The sequence below is a fragment of the Crocuta crocuta genome, unplaced genomic scaffold (assembly GCF_008692635.1).
Source record: "Crocuta crocuta isolate KB4526 unplaced genomic scaffold, BGI_CrCroc_1.0 scaffold1438, whole genome shotgun sequence".
Classification (NCBI taxonomy): Eukaryota; Metazoa; Chordata; class Mammalia; order Carnivora; family Hyaenidae; genus Crocuta; species Crocuta crocuta.
In genome coordinates, this window is record NW_027530382.1 from 44,419 (window position 1) to 60,018 (window position 15,600).

General features: G+C 41.9%; 1 gene segment (V, D, J or C); it reads right to left on the reverse strand.

Moving 5' to 3' along the window:
• Positions 1 to 14,375, reverse strand: part of LOC144233586 (T-cell receptor gamma chain C region C10.5-like) — a 52,097-nt gene extending 37,722 nt beyond the window's left edge. Inside the window, 3 exon segments of the C gene segment in view lie at positions 8,976 to 9,046; positions 9,151 to 9,190; positions 14,289 to 14,375. Of these exon segments, the coding sequence occupies positions 8,976 to 9,046; positions 9,151 to 9,190; positions 14,289 to 14,375 (198 nt within the window).
• Between the last annotated feature and the right edge of the window lie 1,225 nt (positions 14,376 to 15,600).

Genomic DNA, 15,600 nt, shown 5'->3' on the forward strand with positions numbered 1-15,600 from the left:
GTCCTTGAATATAGGCTTCATGGCATCTGACATTTTATATACTTTCCTTAGATTAATGGACCCAAATGTCTGTTTTCCATGGAGGCAGAGGTGACAGAAAATGGAAATAATGAGAGCAAATAGAAAAGAAAGAAAAAAGAAAGAGAGAAAAATAAAGAGAAAAAGGAAGGAAGAAAAAAGAAAGAGAGACAGAGGAAAGAAGGAAGGAAGAGAGAAAGATAGGAAGAAAAGAAAGAAGGAAAGAAAGAAAGAAAAAAGAGATCAGGACCAAGTGGTCAACATGACTTTTCTAAAATGACCAGGAAAAGTGTTCAGAGAATTAAGAGGTTTTGATTTCCAGGTGTTCGGGTGTGTGAAACCGCTCAGAGACGGCATCAAAGGAAACGCCCTTCCGTTCTCACAAACACCAGGCTGCTGAGTCAGAGTTTGGGATTGTATTTCTGAAAGAGGAACGGCTTCAGTAACTGAAAACGCAAACCTGCCAACAGAAGTATACTTGGGAAATGTGCACAATGGCCTCCAGGTTTTACCACTGTAGCCACTTTTACCATCTGCCAACACGAATCTGTACCAGGCAATGCAAAAGGGGAAAAGAATTTCTGGGATGACAAACTTTTCCTGGAATAAAAAGAGGTTTGTAGAATTCTAGCTCCCATGGAAAAACAGATTCCTTATTCAAACTAAAATTTGAAAACAACCCCCATTGGCTGATGGGTAAAAGAAGAAGATTCCCGCGAGCTATGTGTTATGTTTGGAAATGCAGGTGTGGTCCTACCTGCGTGATGAACTAGCTTTGTACAAGACATTGGCCATCTCTGGGCCCCACGTCCCATTTGTTGTGTGGGCATTGGGCCATGTGTGTGCGAAGGGCCCTTCCTGTTCCAACAGATTATGAGCCCGTGATTAAGAGGAGGTAGGATCTGCTATAAGAAAAACAATGGAGTCTTTTACCTGATTATCAGTAATGTCCTCCAGTCTGATTGAAGCCACCTGCTACTGTGACTGCAGGGATCCTAGTGTCACAGAGTCAAACCTGTACACAAATCTCTGTTTACTAAACTTCAAGTCTTTTCTCATTTGAGCAACAATAGTAGATTCCAGAAGGCACAATAGCTTCTCTCTCTCTCTCTCTCTCTCTCTCATCCTTCCATTGTAGTTTGAGTAAATTCTGGTTTTTTAACATTGATCGCAACTAATCCTTTCCGTTTATCTCTTAAATGCACTGGCGACACGTTCAGAGCTTTCTTCATTTCTGTTACCGTGGTTTTCGTATTCTTTCATTTCCTTTGGTTCTTCCCATAATTTGCATTTGGTGCTTTCCATATTTTGTGCTGAATTTTCCTCTCTGATCTTGCATTTGTCCAACTTTCCTGTTAGATTAGTCTTTAACATATCAATCATAGTCCTTTAAGTTTCCTGATGGTGCCAACGTGTCTGTCATGTCTATCTGGTTCTGGTGACTGCTCTGTGTCCTCAGACTGTTTCTTCCTGACTTGCCGTATGCCTCTGAGTGTTTGGCTGGAAGCCGGCCATGCTGTGTGGTAGAGTAGATACTGAGGGAAATATATTTTGTGTTTGAAAACGACCACACACTTCATGCTCAGCGTTTAGTATCGAAGTCTGCATTAACTAGTCGGGAGTTAGACTATATTTGGAGTTGGTTGTTGCTAAATTAACAGGGTTGAAATGTGCTGTCAGAGTTGAGACACTTAAAAATTCTCTAGTATACTTGGTATTTCTCTCTTCACTTGTCTTTGAGTCTTCACTTCGTTCTGCTCCTCAGAGAAGGTCTGTCTCACGAAGCTCTCTCGGCTCTATTTCATGGTTACTTTTCCTCAGTGTTTGCTAGCGTGGGGGTGAAAGTTGAGGAAGGGACACATTCTCTGATTTTTTCATTAAGTCTCAGTTTTAAGCAGATACAGTGAATTGGGTCTTAAGATCATGGCCTTCACAAGTATTCCTGCCTGCTTTCTGGAGATGGAACATTTTCAATTCGTGACCCATCCCCCAGTGGCAATAGGTACCCATGTACTTCAGGCCGTGGGTTTGATGCCCATCCTTCTGCAGATGACGTCTTGCTACTTTGGAACGTAGCGGAGAAATTCTGGACAAACGTTCCGGGGGTCACCTCCTGTGCCTTCCGTCAACTGCAGCAGGATCCCAGCAGCACCTCCCTTGCAGATGAAGTCACCCTTTGTCTACAGTGGGGACGGGGCAGATCAGGTCTGGGCCGATGTCAGCAGTGCTGTCCCCTCCTGCAGCACCAAGCGGGCAGCTTTCTCTGTATTGTCCTTGATCTTCCCTGTGAGAGTTCTGTGGGCTTCCTGGAGGAGACACTTTAAGTGCTTATGGTCCCAAGGGTTCACACTCTCCCGCTAGTCTATACTCAGCTCTTATGATTTTATTAACAAATTCAACTTGAATCTTGTGATCAACTGCTTGACATCTGTCCAAGGTGAGCAAACGCTCACATATTGTTTCCTTCTGCAAGTGCCTGTCTGTCTCTAATGTTTGACTAGTCACTTACCCTGCAACCTTACTTCTCCAACAGGCTCAGTGGGTTCACAGGCATTAAATTTCATTTTCTTGGATAGTGTTAGGAAATCAGAGCTGTGCTACTACTAGCTCTCTACATCTCTGAGAACATGCAGGTCCTCTTTCCCATGTTTTTGGTATTTGCTTTACATTAAAATTCTTTAAAAACAAAAGAGAAGTAAATTTCAGATGACTTCCGCCCAAATTCCTATTATTTCTCTTTCCTATGTTTAATAGGGTTTATGTTCTTATTATTGAATTGTGATATTTCTTTCACACCAGTCTTTTCTGGACACCAGTCTTTGTTATGTCTTTCATAAATATTTTCTCCTACTCTATGGTTTTTCTTCCCATTTTTCAGAAAATTTTTATTTTTCTTTTTTATTATTGCAAAGAGCAGAAATTTTAATTTTGAAGAAGTGCCGTTTGTCAAATGTTTCTTTTCTTTTTTAAAAAAAATATTTTTTTTTCTAAGAGAGAGAGACAGCGTGAGCAGGGGAGGGTCAGAGAGAGAGGGAGATACAGGCTCTGAAACAGGCTCCAGGCTCTGAGCTGGCAGTCAGCACAGAGCCCGATGTGGGGCTTGAACCCACAAACCGTGAGATCATGACCTAAGCTCCTAAGCGAAAGTCGGACGCTTAACCGACTAAGCCACCCAGGTGCCCCTGTCAAATGTTTCTTTTATGATCTTGCTTTTGGTGTCCTATATGAAAAATCTTTTCTATCCAAGATCACGAAGATTTTCTCCTATATTTTCAACTAGTATTTTTATGTTTAGGTTATACATTTATGCCTAGAATCCATTTTTAATTCGTTTGTGTACATGCTGGTTTGTACTGATTGAGTTTGTTGGTTCTTGTGGTCGTTGTTGTTGCTTTACGCAGATGAACAATTGTTCCAATACCATTTGCTGAAAAGGCATACTCTTGTTTCATTGGATTTCCTTGGCACCCTGTTAGAAATTAGATAACCATGTATGTGTGGTCCTACTTCTCGATTCTGACCCTGTATTTATTTTGCAACCAGTATCCTGTATTGTTTTCCTGTATTTATTTTGCAACCACTTTAGCGATTTATATGAAAAGTCCTCCTGGGATTTTCATTGTGATTACGTTCAATCTACTTATCTGTCTGGGGAACGTTTGACATCTTGAATATATTAAGTCTTCAAATCTATGAACATGGTATATCTCCCCATTTATTTAGTCCTTCTTTGACTTCTCTCATTAACGTTTTATTGTTTTCATCACATGAATCTTTAATATTCTTGAATAAAGTTTTTTGTACGTATTATGTAGGTAGTTGATATTGCAGTTACTATTGTAAATGGTACTATTTTGAAAATTGCAAATTCTGAATTGCTAGGATATATCCTATGGATATAAGATATATATGACAATTGACCTTCATCTCACATCAATTTTACAGCTGTATAGTCCACCATTGTGTGCATGTGCCATCATTTATTCAACAAGTTTCCTATGTCTGGATATTCATATAATTTGCAACATTTTGCAGTTACCCAATGAATATTTTTGTGTGTAGATTTTCATAGAGTTGAAATTGTGCCTTCACTGTAAATTTCTGATAGTGTTTTTGCTGGGTTGAAAAGTAAATGCAAATGAACTTTTGCTAGATATCCCCAAATTCCCCCACAGAATGGCTGTATTTGGCATCCTCACAGAAATGTATGAGTGCCTGTTATCTCCCACAGCTTCCTCCACACAGAATATTATCAAGCTTTGATTCTTGCCAGTCTCACGAGTGAGAAATGTTATCTCAATGTGGCTTTGATTGATCTTTATCTTCTTATAGGTGAAATTGAGTAACTTTGTAGAAGTGTCAGAGCTGTTTGTATATTTCTTTTTCTGATTGTCTTCTCAGGTCTTTTACCATTTTCCGGTAGCTGTTTTCAATGTTTTAGTTCCACTTTTAAAATGTATTTTTATTTGGGGGAGTGTTGGTCATTACGTGTTCTACAGGTTGCAGATATTTCCTTAGAAAAACTTTGTTTTCATGTTCATGGAGTAAAATGCATCGATATTTTCTGTTATATCTTGAATTTTCTGTACAGGATCGGATAACAAATACTTTATTTGCGGTTTTGGCTGTAACTTCTCTGTTGTGATTCATCATATCTACCATTGTAGTTCAAAGCAGTCATAGACAGGAAATGAATAGGCAGGGTTGTTTTTCAGGAATGTCAGTGGCAGGTGTTGTGTTAGAAATGTCTGAAAGGGAAAGTTTTCTATTTTCTCTTCTTTCTAATATTTAAAATAGAAAAGAAGTTCATGCCTTTTATTTCATATTTTGNCTCTTTCCTCTGATAACGAAGTATATAAAGTGCTTCATGAAGTGCCTAGGACATGAGGAGTGCTCCGGAAAAAAATACCTATTATTTCCAATTCTGCTAACAGAATTGTATTATANGTTCAAAGCAGTCATAGACAGGAAATGAATAGGCAGGGTTGTTTTTCAGGAATGTCAGTGGCAGGTGTTGTGTTAGAAATGTCTGAAAGGGAAAGTTTTCTATTTTCTCTTCTTTCTAATATTTAAAATAGAAAAGAAGTTCATGCCTTTTATTTCATATTTTGTTATAGTACTTTCAAATATGCCATAATCACCCAAGTCAGCAATGTAATGCCTCAATATATTGAACACGAAGCATGCCCCAAGCACTTGTAATAACATTATATGTATTATTTAAGTTACTCTCAACAGTTCCTTTAGGAAAATATAGTTATATGTTCCATTTTCAAATGAGGAAAATGAATCAAAGATACGCTAAACAATTCATCCACAGTAAGACAATTAATGTGGGAAGGAGGGTGATGTAACAAAGGATGATTGAGGTAACACTGAGAAATAGAGAAACATAAAGTGATAATAAATGTCACTCCACTGTATAGCATTCTAGGGCAGCGACTGAAAAAATGGGTTCTGCAGAGAACCAAATGGTAAACACGTTAGTGTGTGTGAGTCTCTGTTGAAACTATTCAACTCAGACATGTGGTGTAAAAACAGCCTCAGACAATTTGAAGGCAGAGAGTGAAGGTTGTGTTTCATTAAAACGATCTTTGCAGAACTGGAGATTGCCTTGTCTCAGGCTGGTTTGCAGATTCCCTGCTCCATGGCAACTACTATCGTCATTATGGTTCATAGCAGCTTTTTTGTGTTTGTTTTTTTCCCCCAGGGTGTCAGAGAGTATTAATAGTATCAGAGAAGAAAATATAAAGAGAAAACCATTTTAAGTGTCATATATAGGGTAATGTTTTAAATTGTTATCAAAATCATCTCATTATTAAATGTAAAACCCAGTAAAATAATGACTGAAGCTGTGTGAAAATAATGACTCCACCTCTGACCCTCCATCTTGATCAAGTCCTCTCCTGGGGCTACATGTCCTGGGCCCCTTGCAGCTTAAGATGCAAATCTTAGACATTCCTGCCAAGGCCAACTTGTGGGGAGCCTTGCTCTGGCCCTCCATATATTTATAAAGCTTATTTACTATTTCTTTTAAAAAAAACATCTTTTTAACAGCTACATAATATCTTGCCTCTTCAAAGACAAATAATAAGGTGCTCCTATCCCTCGTGTTCATCACTACACTGTTTCATGGCTGTGTATGTTGAAAAGACAGGGTGGCTCTGTCTCCTAGATCAGTCCCCATGGGGCCTTGCAATCCACTTCTGCACTGCTCTTTTGAGGATTAAATGAAATAAACTGCATTTAGCACAGATACTGTTAGAAGGTTAATCCCTCTTTTCATTCACTTTTTCCTGAAAGGGCTCATGTTGTGAACTCCATTCAAGGGTCTTCTCACTTCTGTTTCTGTAAACGTGTTAGGGGACAGGTGAGGCCCTGTTGAGACCCAGGCCCAGAGGCTCCTCCCACAGGGGACTACACACAGTCAGGAATCACGATGGACAGAGTACAGGACACAAGATACTGAGTTGCCCCTGAGAAGGTCTGGACGCTGCTATGTGAAAATTTCTCCTGCTGTGGGAAAATTCCTTCTGCTTTCATAGCATCTCTGACCTTCATAGAACCACCTGATCCTAAGGATGAGAAACAGAGCATGAATGTATCATCACTATCTCAGGGACTAGAGTTGAAGCTCAGGTGTGGTAATTATATGGTCAAATATGGAAGTTACCGAAACGACCAAAATTTTCTGAAGTAAGGGTTTAAGCTCAACATTTGACAGTGGACTCTAAGGAGGTGGGAGAGGGGGTGTTGTAATTTCCCACATTACACGTGTGGATCCCTATCTGTTGAAAACTCACAACCAGCCAGCTTCTAATCACAGAATCCAATTCTCAATCATTATTTTTAATTTTATTAGTTTGGGAAGAACCTCTACCTTTTTTGTTTACAGATAAAGGGAGCGTGTATTATCTTTCTTTTTAACCACGTGTCCGTTATTCAGAATTTACAGTTTTCTTGGCAGAACCCTCGAGAGCCTGGTCTTCGCGGCACACCCCCACTTTTCTGCACCTAGAATCTCCAGGCAAACCCTGTGTTCCCAGTTTGTCAGGCTTACCTGCCAACCTATAAACAGTAGACATGAAAATTTAGAAAATAAAACCTTTTCTTTTTTATTTGATCCTGACTTTCAAGCTCACTGACTCATGAGTATTTGACAAAATGAGCTTGTTCGGAGCACAGATGCCATCCACTTTCCTGGGAGCTATTTCAGATGGTTTTCCCTAAACAGAGGAAGGGCTTCCGGTGACATGATGGATGTCTTAGAAGCAGACTGGCAGCTACGAATTTCCAAAACCTTATCCTCTAGCACATTGTGATAGTTTACCTAAGTCCGGCTATGAGGATTTATGTATTCTCTATGTAGTTGACCCATGATATTTTCTAGTAAAACAAGTTCACGAAACAGAGAAGATAGATGATTTTTTGTAGCCTTTTCTGCTCCATCAACAGATTGGAATCTGGGACAGATTATCTGAAAAGGGAAGTCTTCCAGATGTGTGGCCACCATGACTCCTTGGCCATGGCTTCATGAGTGACCCTCATACTGTCTTGACCAGGGTCTGCTGGGCTGGGTGGCTGGTCTGGGACAAGGCGTATTTGCTCACAAATGCCAGTGTTATTCCTCTCAAGTCAACAAGCACTAAGAAAATTCAAAGTGCCTCAAGAATGCAGTGAAACAGCATGGACTATTGGTTTGGAAATATTTCTGTCTCTCTCCACGTATCAATTCCTCCACATATGAAATAGGCGTATTTGCAGGATTTTTATGATTTTCACATGAGCTGCTGGACAGTTCTAACCTCCAGCACAATCTGCGACAGCCAGTGGAGCCAGATAGATAGGAAATTAGCACCTTTACATTGGGCTTTTCACAATTACTGAAAACCTCGGTACATCCTAATTCTCTCTGAAAATATCAGCCCATTTCTGTATACACAGTCTCCAAATAGGGATGCAGGTCAATAGGAAATTATGTCAACCCAGTCACCCGGGGCAGGGCTAGGGACATCACATTCCCTTTCCTCTTTCCTCTGATAACGAAGTATATAAAGTGCTTCATGAAGTGCCTAGGACATGAGGAGTGCTCCGGAAAAAAATACCTATTATTTCCAATTCTGCTAACAGAATTGTATTATATTTATTAATTTTCATAAGGAACTGAATTCTTTTTCTTGGTTGAGCAAAGAAAAGCAATCAAAGAAATCTGTTGACCCGTGGGCTATAAATGCTATTTCTACCACTCTCAGAATATAACTGCAGATTTTTGGTATTCACTCTGTAACTTCACCTCAGAAGTTAAAAGAATGTAAAAACAACAGAACTACAGTAGATAGGAATATCAGTTTGTGATCGAAATAATTATATGTCGACTTAAGTGGCAGGAAAGTAGAGTGAGGAAGGACAGAAAAGATAGATCAATTATAACAAAAATGAGAGGCTGGCTTATCGTTGACATTGTGAAAGTGGCAGACAATTCTCTAGTCTCTTTTAACAAGATTTGAGACTGTTTCACTGCTGGACAATTGTTGATTCTATTAAAGGACATCAGGAACACAAACCTGGATTCATCATAAAATTGTTTGCAAAAGCACTATAATCATTTCTTTATACAGTTATCTCCTTTAGTTATTTATTTTGTTCAACTTAGGTGATGATGACTTACTTAATAACTGACAAATACCTGGGAATCCCTGATTTAACTGAAGAACAAATGCATGACAAATAATCTACGTGCCTCTCTCTGCTAAGTTCATTAACTAGAAAAGCACATCCTGTTCTGTTCGAGGTGGGACCTTGGCGGCTTTATGGAAAGTGAAATGAAAGGAACTGCATAAAACCTCCTGAGTCTTCAACTTGTTTATTTATTTGAAGGCAAATATAACCTACTCATTTGACTGTCTGCTTGATTTCATTCTTAGGCTCCCCCAGATGGACTGTCTACCTTTCCTTACCTTGCCCCGGGCATTATGAGGTGAACCCCCATGGGCTGCATGGATGGTCCTCCGTATTCTCTGGTTGCTGCCTGGAAGCAGTCAGTGGGAGCATCAGCAAGAGGCTGGGAAGTGGGAGCAGAGTGAGCTCAGGGCTCCCTCCCTGAAAGAGGTCTGCATCCTCGCAGGGGCTCACATAGTGCCATCTCCCCCGCGCCTCGAGACAGAGGTTGACGCTGAGGAAAAAAGAGGTGCAAGTGGAAGTGGCCATTCCCTTTTATACCAATGAACCCATTGGAGGACTTTGTGTCTTCTCTCCAACAACCTTAAATCCAAGGGCTTAGAAATCTAGCGCCCAAGAAGAGCTCTTTTTGTCAGGGGACATGGTGATGCTTCTTTGAACTTCAACTTCCGTTGACCAACCTTCAATGGAAATCAGAGCAAAGATGCCATTAGCGTCCTCTCTAGGGATTGGGGCACAGAGCAGGGGGGAGAATCATGGAGTGTTGATCCTCAGGAGGAAACAGAAATTTGTGGAAAATCTACCTTTTATGCCCGACAAAATCCAACCTTGTTCTGTTACTGGGAGAGAAATCTGTGTCTCCAAAGAGGGGACACACAGAGTCCTACTTGTAAGTGTATCTCTCAGTCTCCAGGTGAAGAACATGTGAGGCTGATTTTCGAGCAACCTTCCGTGAAAGCTAACAGATCATGTTTTCAGGCAATAAGAGTGCCAAACCATGCTGCTGAAGGAAACTGGTCGTGTGCGATGTGTGTGCACGTCTGCTGGGGACCACCTCACCCCTGCCTCTGCATCTGGACAAAAGTGACATGAAGATTCCAAGGAAGAAACAGCACCATGTGAATAAGACGGCTGAGTATGTGGGCCACTCTCTGTAGTACTTGGTGTCTGTCGTACGCAGGGGAGAAGACACACTCCGCCCAAGTACCTACTTGGATTCTCCAGGAATGGACCTGGTCTCTACATAGGCAGACGGAGTCAGTGGGAATCAGAAGAGAAAACAGGATTTTATTTTGTAAAAGAAGCAAAGGTTGTTAGAGAAGAGGGGAGAAACGTGATCAAGGCAGGGCCTGTTTCACGCCCTTCTAACCCTCAGATTGGACACGTAGTGTCCAAGTGCTCAAAAATACGTAAGGCTTTTAATATTCACTAACATGTAAAGGCTTTGTAGAAATACATCTTGGGGCGCCTGAGTGGCTCAGTCAGTTATGCATCTGACTTTGGCTCAGGTCATGATCTCACGGTTCGTGGATTCAAGCCCTGAGCCAGGCTCTGTGCTGACAGCTAGCTCAGATCCTGGAGCCTGTTTCAGATTCTATGTCTCCTGCTCTCTCTGACCCTCCCCTGCTCATTTTGTCTTTCCCTCTCTCAGAAATGAAAAATAAAACATTTTAAAAAATACATCTTAAAATAAAATTCAAAAGCAATGCAAGTTTGCTATGTGACAAATTAGCGTATAGAAATGACATAGTAAAAACTATCTTGATCCCAATGTTTAGAGTGACCCCTCCAAAGTTGTGCCCTTTCCTCTATCCAGGGCTGCATCCCAGAGTCCATTTTTGGGGTGAAACATAAAAAGCACCCCATAAAAGTAGTCAATATGGAGTTCCAGGTGTGCCAAGAAATGTTTAGAAGTGTGACTTCAAGGAGATGACTCTGATACAACAGATGTGACTTTTCCACAGCACTGGTGGGGGTGGCTCATTGGTATTGGATAATATAACTATGAAAATTGTGATTTTTAAGACGTTCTTAGACGTAATTCAGCATTAATTTGATATTATAATGTTGCTTCTATTATTCAAAACCATTGTGTCTCACCCACTTTAGGAAGGAAACAAATGATTTGAGCCAAATCATCAGGATAGTTCAAGCAGCCGTGTATGCAAAGGCCCCTACCCAGGAGGCACCGTGAGTCCATCAATAACTTTCCTAGTGAGTCTCACTTCAACAGAAATCGAGCCCTTACTGTACTTGGCCGTGTACAATCCAATCTAAATAATCATGCAATCAGAAATCTTAAATGAAGGCANTGTAGAATGTGATGTCCTCTATTCAAAGAAGAATAATCCATGGATTGGGGAGTTCCGTTCCAGGGTTTGGGCCAAGTTGGTTGCTTTATAAATAAAATGATCAGCTTCAATTCAGTACAATGTAATTTTTATAAACATCGTATGTCAAGTTAGTTATAACAACCATATTTGTCAGATCAGCTGTTGAAGTCTTAAAATGGTTCGCTATGTAGGGTCGCATAAGTAATGAAACCTTGAATCAAACCCAACTCTAAGAAATTCCAAAACCCGTCACACCATCCATTCCTTAAACATACAATGGCACATATATGTATATAATTTCTTTTAACTATAAAGACTACGGAGTCATGAAAAAAAATTCAGCGGGATTGCAGAACCCNCCCCTGGGCCCCCGGGGCCCCGCCGTCCCCGGGCTGTGCCCCCCGCACCCGGCTTCGCGCCGTGTGGCTCCGCTCCTGTCTGCACAGACGCCAACCAGCCCCCCGCAGCGGTGTGTGAGGATTAAATAACAACACACGTGCAGCCCTCAGGAGCCCGGCCAGTCAGCATTGCTTTTATCACATTTCCTGTCATCACTGACTTATTACACCTACAAATACAAATAAATATGAATATGCATGATACAAATATTTTAATACAGTCTTACAAATATATTGCAAACGCAAAGAAAGATAAAATGATATAAACTTTACATTATCAAAACTATTTAAGATTATACTCATTGTTATAAAGTACTCGTTGAACTGAACCACTTCAGGGCTCTGAGGGAATTACCCTTTCCGAGTTGTAGCTGTTAGAAAGGTCCTCAGCTAATCTATCAAATGTCTCACCTTTGTCTAAAGCTCACGAAATAAAGAGTCTCAGTTTTGCGGTCAAACCACCTACTTCACATATTTTGCTGTCCTGCTCAAGAAAACGTGTCCTTGTCAGAATCATAAAAGGCCCCTCGTTGCCTGTTATACGCAGTTTGAGATTTCCCCCCACGCGGGCCCGGCGTTGGCGAGTCTGCACGTCTCTGAGCTCGTCACTCCCGGAGTCTCTCCTTATTCGCCCCCCGCTCTTGTACATCAGGTCCCTGCAGCCGAGTCAGAACACAGAGAGGGTCGGGAGGGACTTCCGCAGGCCCTGGCGAGATGGGGACTGAGTTGTTCTGTTTCTACAGCGAACGCATGAGGAGCCCGGATGGGCGCTGGTGGAGATTCGCGTTCACTCTGGATGAGCTTAGCTGAGTCCACAGTTACGTAGGGAAAAGAGTAATCAAATGAAACATATTAACAGTTCTCTTGTATAAACATTGGGCCAGTTTGGACTTTCCTGTTCGATATATTCTATTAATATTAGGTACCTATACACACAAATTATGGGAAAAAACTGAGGCTGTTGTGAGATGTTGCTGATTACCAAGGTGATCAGATGTTTGCTGATACGTGGACGTTAGGACTACATTGCACGAGTGTCAGCCTGTAAATTCAATTAGGGTCAGAATGTAAAATGCCTCCTCTTCCAGGTAGCTCACTCTGACAGGGGTGTGTGTGTGTGTGTGTGCTTGGTGATGTGCTAACACACGTTGACTCTGCACCTGCTGAATACTTCTGAGCTTGACACCCATGTCCCCTGACCTCCATTCTGTCTGTCAAGGCTACTGCGGGCAACACTCAGGTCAGTTGTCACATGGCTGGAGTCCTAGTTGGGGGGAGGAGGGACAAGGCTCCGGCCCTGTGGGAATGTCTCTGGCTTCTCCACACAGCAGGGGGAGCCCTGTGTCTGTATTTCAGGGGTCCCTCCTATGGGGAGAGGCCTTTGTCGGCTGGACCTTGTTATGGACAAACTTTAGTGTCCCAACACTCCAGCCTACTAGACTGATGGAAGATGGTGTTCTGCTAGACCGTAGGGGGAGGGGAGCACGAGCAGCCAGTCAGGGATCCGGCTCCACCAAGAAGCCCACTAGGCCCAGGCTACAGACGCGGTGACGTGGGAGGGGCGTCTAATGCTTCTGAAGTGTTCTTGCTGTAATACTGAGTCCCAGGTGAGAATATCTCTGTTGACCTTTTGTTGCCATACTTTCCTTTAAATCTTTCAACATGGTTCTGTGTACGTTTTGAACACATTTCGAAGAGCTGCATGGAAGTCTTTGCGAAAGAAGGTGTCTGGACACACTCAGGGATAGTTTGTATTGAGTTGTGGGGACTTTTCTTCTAAAAGTGTGTCTAAAAATAGACACACTTTCCTGATTCATTGCCTGTCATCTTATTTTTTTAATGAAAAGCATTTGCTTGAAAACATACTGCTTTCACTCCTTTTTCCACCAAAGGTTGCTCTCGTTGCTCTTTAAACGGGGAGAGAGTTGCTTGGCCTAAATCTCTGATATTCTATCCCCTGCAGTATGTGGTTTTTCAGGACTCTCCTGTGTTCATTATTAGTTATTTTATTTTCAAACTCACTTCCTAGGGATCGCCTCTTTGTCTACATAGCTTACTCATAGCCAAGATTAGCTAGGGACTGTGTTCAAGCGCCTTGATGAAGACGTCAACCCTCTGCCAAATGGACATATGATATGGATTCCATAGCACAATCACATTTTAGGCAATCAGCACATAGACTGGACGAGCTAAAGTATGTCTTCCCAGCTTACACTTTTCTGAGTCCTTTCATGGCGCCATAGTATTTGATGATCACCTCAAGGTCACACAGCTGTGTGGGGCAGGCTTGGGCTCTGTTGTGTTTCCGCTAAGCATGCCCCAGCTTCAGCCAAGCACACACTTGCTGCAGCCATGACCTCCACCTCAGACCAGCACAGCTTCTGCCTTTCTGCCTGTGCACCCCTGAGTCTCACGGTTCACCCTCACATCACTCCCCGCCCCAAATCATCTGAGCTCCCTCACACTGCGTGAGTTCGCTGCCCGGCCTCACGGCCTCGGCTACTTGGAAGGACCCTCATGCCCACGGAGCCGGGTGTTGAGCGGTGGGGGAGGAATGGGGGTCTCTCTAGGCCAGAGCACCTCTCCTGGTCCCTGATGTGCAGCTTCTCAGCATAAACACGTTCAGATCGTGGCATGAATTTGGACGTTTCCCAATGACATAATCGGGTAGTTTGGTCGATCTAGTCCAGTTCAGTAGGTGGTTTTCAAGCAGAAGACTTGTTGACCAGAGCCAGAAGGCCTGCCTTACATCACTTTTAGATTCTGAAAAGCATACCTATTATGTTGTACTGAAATGTCTATTTAGCACTCTCAAATACTTCCAAGACATCTTGGCTACCTGTGGCTCAAGTGCCGTTACCCGGACAGGTGGAGGGTAAGCCCGGAAACGGGAAGACGTGCTCCGACCATCTTCCTCAGACTCATGTCCAGGTGGGAAGGATGTCATCTGCCCCAGTGTGTGTATAGCCGTCCAATGGTCCGGAAACTGAAGCCTGCCAACAGCTATACTCTTATCTACGTAGGTATGTCACACAAACTTCACCTGACTGTGTGACATGTGTGAGGTCAAGATGTGAGACACAATCTTTTCTTCAGATTCTCTGCTGTTCATTCTCCTGGACCCGATTTGCTCTGGCTCTCATGCAGCAGACACCTTCAGGAAAAGACAATGTCCGATTTGAGGTGTGTTATCTGCCAAGAGGAAAGCAAAGGTGAGGCAGGTGCCTCCCCTGTGTGTGAGGAGGCTCCTTGGTTCCAAGGACCACATTTTTTTCTATTTTTCTTCCCCGAACGTGAGATTAATATATGCTTTTTGTAAAAATGTTTGCAGAACAAAATCAAAGAAACTGCCCTTCAAAATATTCGCCCACATCAGCGTTGACAGTTTCATTTGTCTCCTACTCTTTTTGTCTTTGTAATTATTGTGACGATACTGTCGATATACTTATTCATGGTTTTAATAATTATACTGTAAAAATAATGAAGTCCGTTTGTGGCAAAAACTTTGAACTATCCAGACATGATTGAAGTCACCTGGTTATTTTCCTCTCGTCTTTCTGATTTTCATGTATTGATTTGGGGTTTTATTTTTATAAATATATTCCAGTAGGATATAAGGTTTTTTCACTTCGTAATTCCTTTTCTGCACAAGTGAGCATTTTCCATGATGTATAAACTACATACATATAATTTTAAGTGAACTGTGTTTATTTCATTGAAATAAAATAATTATTTAACTTTTCTTCTTTTCTGAGACATTTACATTTTCTTGTACTTTTTTGGGGAAGGATAATGTACATTATGGAAAAGAAGTATTATTCTGTCAGGAAAAATACAAAATGTAACGATGGGGTCAAATGTGCATTTGTGCAGGTCAGATCAGGCCTGTCTGTGCTTGTTCTAAGAAAGGACCAAGTGACGGAAGTGCCATCAAGATGGCTGGGGAGTCTGAAGCTTAACCAGAAAGACCTTCTTATGGTGGAGAAATGGGTGAGAAGGGTCTGCAGATACTGGACTTTGGACTCAAATCTCAACAACTCAGTGCTGTGGTCAGATTCAGATTTTCCCATCTCAGGAGTGGAATTGCACATACACCAGGCTCACAGAGGATGCTTAAGCTGGATGTCAGTGTATAATTTACCATGAGAAAGAGCTGTCTCCTGCACATGCTC